This window comes from Coffea eugenioides, chromosome 7 (genome assembly GCF_003713205.1).
Source record: "Coffea eugenioides isolate CCC68of chromosome 7, Ceug_1.0, whole genome shotgun sequence".
Lineage (NCBI taxonomy): Eukaryota > Viridiplantae > Streptophyta > Magnoliopsida > Gentianales > Rubiaceae > Coffea > Coffea eugenioides.
The window spans coordinates 21,291,295-21,295,989 of NC_040041.1; the positions used below are offsets into that span (position 1 = coordinate 21,291,295).

The 4,695-nt window shown below is 36.7% G+C and overlaps 1 protein-coding gene across 1 annotated transcript; it reads right to left on the reverse strand.

Moving 5' to 3' along the window:
• Positions 1-3,850: 3,850 nt before the first annotated feature.
• LOC113777125 lies at positions 3,851-4,360 on the reverse strand. The gene has a single exon (XM_027322170.1). The coding sequence runs from the start codon at positions 4,358-4,360 to the stop codon at positions 3,851-3,853; it is 510 nt and encodes a 169-aa protein (XP_027177971.1).
• Positions 4,361-4,695: the final 335 nt, after the last annotated feature.

A 4,695-nucleotide genomic window follows, 5' to 3' on the forward strand; every position in this document is an offset into this window, starting at 1 on the left:
TTACAAACCACAAAGTCCGAGTATACAAAATTTACACTTTGATACCAACTGAAGCCTAGGAATTTTGGGATGCCCCACTTCTCCTTAAAGTGAATCAAAGGGTATCCGTGGACGCCGGCCCACCTCTTGCCAGGATTCAAGACAATGCAATTCATATTACAAGCCTGATAAAGAGAAGTCGCTTTCATAAATGAATCTCTAAGTCTTACATCACGAATTCAAAATATATCCACATCCCAAAAGATACATCAGTTCCAAAATAACCAACAGCTGAAAGTCTAGTCAATAACATTCGAAATCCGAATACAAAAGTACATCTAAAAGTTCCACCGAGTTTCACTCCATGTCCATTCCTGTTAAGGAACACAAATCTATGGGGTGAGCAATAACTCGTGAGGCCAAGAACACACATGCAAGTACATTGCCCAAGTAGCAATCCCATTCAATAATGAAAATAATAACATTTGAATAATTAACAATTCGACTGAAAATTTAAACAGAAACAAGTCAAGGACATGGTAGCTCTCAGGAGCTAAGTTTCACTTGCTTTGCCAAATTTCAATCGTATACCTTCCCGTGATGACACTCCATCAACCGGATTAGTATTTTCAATCTATAAAACTCCACTTATTTCTCAGATCCGTCCACTGTACACCGTACCGGGCCCGCACGACATTTATAAGGCGATACTCCACGAGTATGCCAAGCAAAATCTCTCCAATAGATCAAGTTTATCATGTAATTCTCATGGCTCACCGAGATTCCCGACCAGACCTATGCCGACTCAAGTCCCAAGGTCGGCCTATGAGTTTGGGCATCCCCCATGTAACATTTGTGTGTCAAAGAGATTCACTCCAATGACGTATGCAGTCATAGCATACCATTTCATTTCATTCAATCATTCAATCAGTCATTTCATTCAATCAAGTCATTTATGATTCATTCATTTCATTTCAATCAATTCAATCATGAGTCATTCATTTCAAATGAGAACGAGTGCGGTAAAGTACACACTCGACTTCATTTTCAAAATTTTCAATCATGAACAATAGTTAAGCAGGTATCAAGTTTGCATACGCTTGACACTCACTAAATAATCAAGAAACAAGTACAGTCGTTTGTTTTAGGCATCTCTCGTGAGATCCTCTTGAAAGTTCTCTTGAGTGCCTGAGCAATTAATAATGAACTATCACTTATAAACCCCAATTATCAAGAAAGATTGCACACTGGTACAATCTAAGAAAATTTCACGAAAATGAGCCTTAATTACTCATAAATCGAGGCTCAAAAATGGGGTTTTAAAACACAAGCGAAATCTGATTTTCATCTTTGAAATCAAGTGTAAAACGGTCTAGCAATATCGAAGGAAAATAGAGAGTTCGCAACCCTCAATTTCCTTTAAATTTGGAAATTTTAGATTTGTTGAGCGATCTTTGAAAAATCGTATCTCACTCTCTATAAGTCTCAAATTGGAAGACTTGGTACCGTTGGAAACTACTTCCATAGTACTAAAAGTTCCTAGAAGACACTTTTCCATGATTCAAAATGGAAGACATTCAAATTTTGGTTTCGAATTGTTATTTTGGCTATCAAGGCAGTTTTGGGGTTGGTTTTTGGCCAAATTTGAAAATTCGGCAAAATTCACACAATACGAACTAGCCTCTGAAATTTCGAACTCAATTAGAGTTACAATCAAAGTTTAAACAAAATAAGCAGAACAAGAATTGGAATTTTGAGTACCAAGATATGGCGGCTCAAAGTTACCCAAAAGTTGGGAATGTTAGACCATTTTTCAGGTTTAAAAAATAGACTTTGAATCTTTGGTTGAGCATCGAAATGGACTCAGAATGGCATAAAATTTGGTATGATTATACTACCATGTAAGGGTTATTCCTTTGTCAAATTTCATGCAAAAATTCGTTCATAAAGTCGGTTAACAAAACTATTAAATTTCTACAATTTGCTAAGGCAAATCTGCCTTGCACTTTCGTTTTTCTTTTCTCAAACATTTGGCCAAGAAAAATTCCTCGAACATGATTCATTTATGAACACAAAGTCTAGGAAACATCCCAAAATATGTTTGGTAGGTGATTAACACCAAGGATTTCGAATAACAAGTCCCAAATCAAGATTAGCTATAAATCAGTCCAGAATTAGGGTTTTCTTTCACAAAGACAGCTCTGAAATCCGGCCACAACTCACTCAATTCAACTTAGAATTGAGCGTGGTTAGTGGTGTTGAAAAATAAATTTATAAGGCTACAATTTCTCAGAAGAATCATTATAAAATTCTGTCCACAACTAGTTCATATTTGAGCATCAAGTCGCAGCTCAAAACAGGGTTTTCAGTACAGACGAGAAACAGAACAAGCAATTTTACAAGGTTGGTACGGCTCACTCAGGTAGAATCAAGGCATGAATTTTGTACCATTGAAAAACTGAAAATGTCTAATTTCTAATGCCGCAAACGGTACTCGATTTCAACATCGGAGCAAAGAGTTATGGCCGAAACAAAATCACTACCAGAGAGGCTCTGGTTACGTTTCCAGTTTTGCTACATTTTCGAAATCTCAACTTTTGGCCAACCAAATTGGATAATTTTTTGTGGAAACTTTCCACACAAGCCACACAACATATTTACATCAAAATCAACTCAATTGAACCACAAAAAAGTGCACTAAGGGTCACGGCAAAACAGGGGCAGAATCGTCACTTTTGCTCATCTCACTTCCTTTGAGTTTTCTTTCACAACACAACTTATTTTCACTAGATTAAGCACTAATCCAATATAAATAATATCAAATTTCATCAAATCAGTTCATCAAGCCACTGTGGGATTTCATAGAGCCCACTCACAAGATTTATAAAAATATAAATCTACCCATATGAATCTATGAGCTCACAAGTGCAATACAACTTATATAAACCAAGATTCAAGAGGTTGATCATCATTTACTTCCTTAGATGGCTAGAGCAGAAATTTTCGATCACCTTAAGCCCAAGAAAACCATGAGAAACAAGCTCGTTGCCTAGCTTAAATTGATCTCCAAATAGTTTGCAAGTTGTGTGTAAATTTTGGGGTGATTTGATGAAGAAATGAAGCAAGAATTGATGAAGATTTTGGTTGTTTTCTCCTTGAAGATGGCCGGCTGTTAGGGAGAGAGAAAGGAGAGTGTTTTGTTGCGAATGAAGCTTCCTTGAGAAGCTTAAATGTGTGGTTCAAAAGTGTTCAAAAGTCAACTGTCCCTCCGCGCGCGCGCGCGCGTTTCGTGCTCGATTCCTTTCGAGTTTGTTTCACTAGTGCACTAAGCCTCTAATGCACTTCCATTCATACTATTATTATTCATTCTTAATAACCCTAAAATAAAGGTCTTAAGTCCATCAATTAATCGTGCGCGGAAAAACGCGTACTTCCGATTTATGCGCGATAGAGTGAAATTTCTAATAAATTCTTATAACGATATATAACTAACTAGCACTTGAGCACTTAAATATAAAAAAATATACCTATTTCAAGACTAATGTACAAGTCTCCAATTTTTCAAGTTTATTGTATTCTCGAATCGATTATTATCTCCAAACGCGCATTCACTATTCTCACTAAATGAGTTTTCAAAAATTAAATTTTGTAACAAGTTATTTTAAAAATATATGCAAGTCATAGTTCCATGTAATTAGGTCTAAAAGGTTGGAGTTAAATATTTGGAGCAAACAAGCATTTAAATATTTAAATAAACTAGAAATAGGGGTTTAAAATAAGTAATTTTGCGAGTTCTCAAATCCTCTCCCTCTTAAGAGAATTTCGTCCTCGAAATTATACCTTGATTTGTGAATAAGTTTGGATATTTTCTTCAAATCTCTTCTTCAACTTTCCCGGTTGCCTCCTCTAGTTCATGGTTCCTCCAAAGAACTTTTATCAATGGAATCCGCTTGTTCCTCAGTTCTTTCACCTTACTATCTAGAAGCTTCACTGGTTTCTCCTCATAGGTGAGCGTCTTATCAATTTCAATACTTTCCGGTTGTAAGATATGAGAAAGGTCTGGATGATATTTCTTAAGCATGGATACGTGGAACACATTATGAATCCGAGACAGACTCGGTGGCAATTCCAATTTGTACGCTACATTTCCCACGTGTTGGATAATCTTATAAGATCCTACAAACCTCGGTTGAAACTTCTTTCCCTTCCCAGACATTAAACATGCTTTCAGAGGTGTAATCTTAAGAAATACTGGATTTCCAACCGCAAATTCTATGTCCTTCCTCCGATTATCTGCATAACTCTTTTGACGACTTTGAGCGGTCTGAATCCTCTGGCGCACCAACTTTACTTTCTCATTAGCTTCTTTAATCCAAGGCATTGTAGTCGGGTCTAAAACCTTTCATTCACCTACTTCATCTCAACAAATCGGAGACTTACATTTTCGACCATAAAGTACTTCGTACAGGACCATTTGAATAGAAGAGTGGAAGCTATTGTTATAGGCAAATTCCACCAATGTCAAATACTTACTCCAACTCTCCCCAAAATCCAAAACACAAGTTCTTAACATGTTCTCAAGGGTTTGAATCGTCCTCTCAGACTGTCCATCGGTCTGGTGATGGTAAGTAGTACTAAAATTAAATCTAGTCCCCAATACTTCTTGCATCTTTTGCCAGACCTTGAAATAATTCTCGGGTCTCTTTCGGACACAAT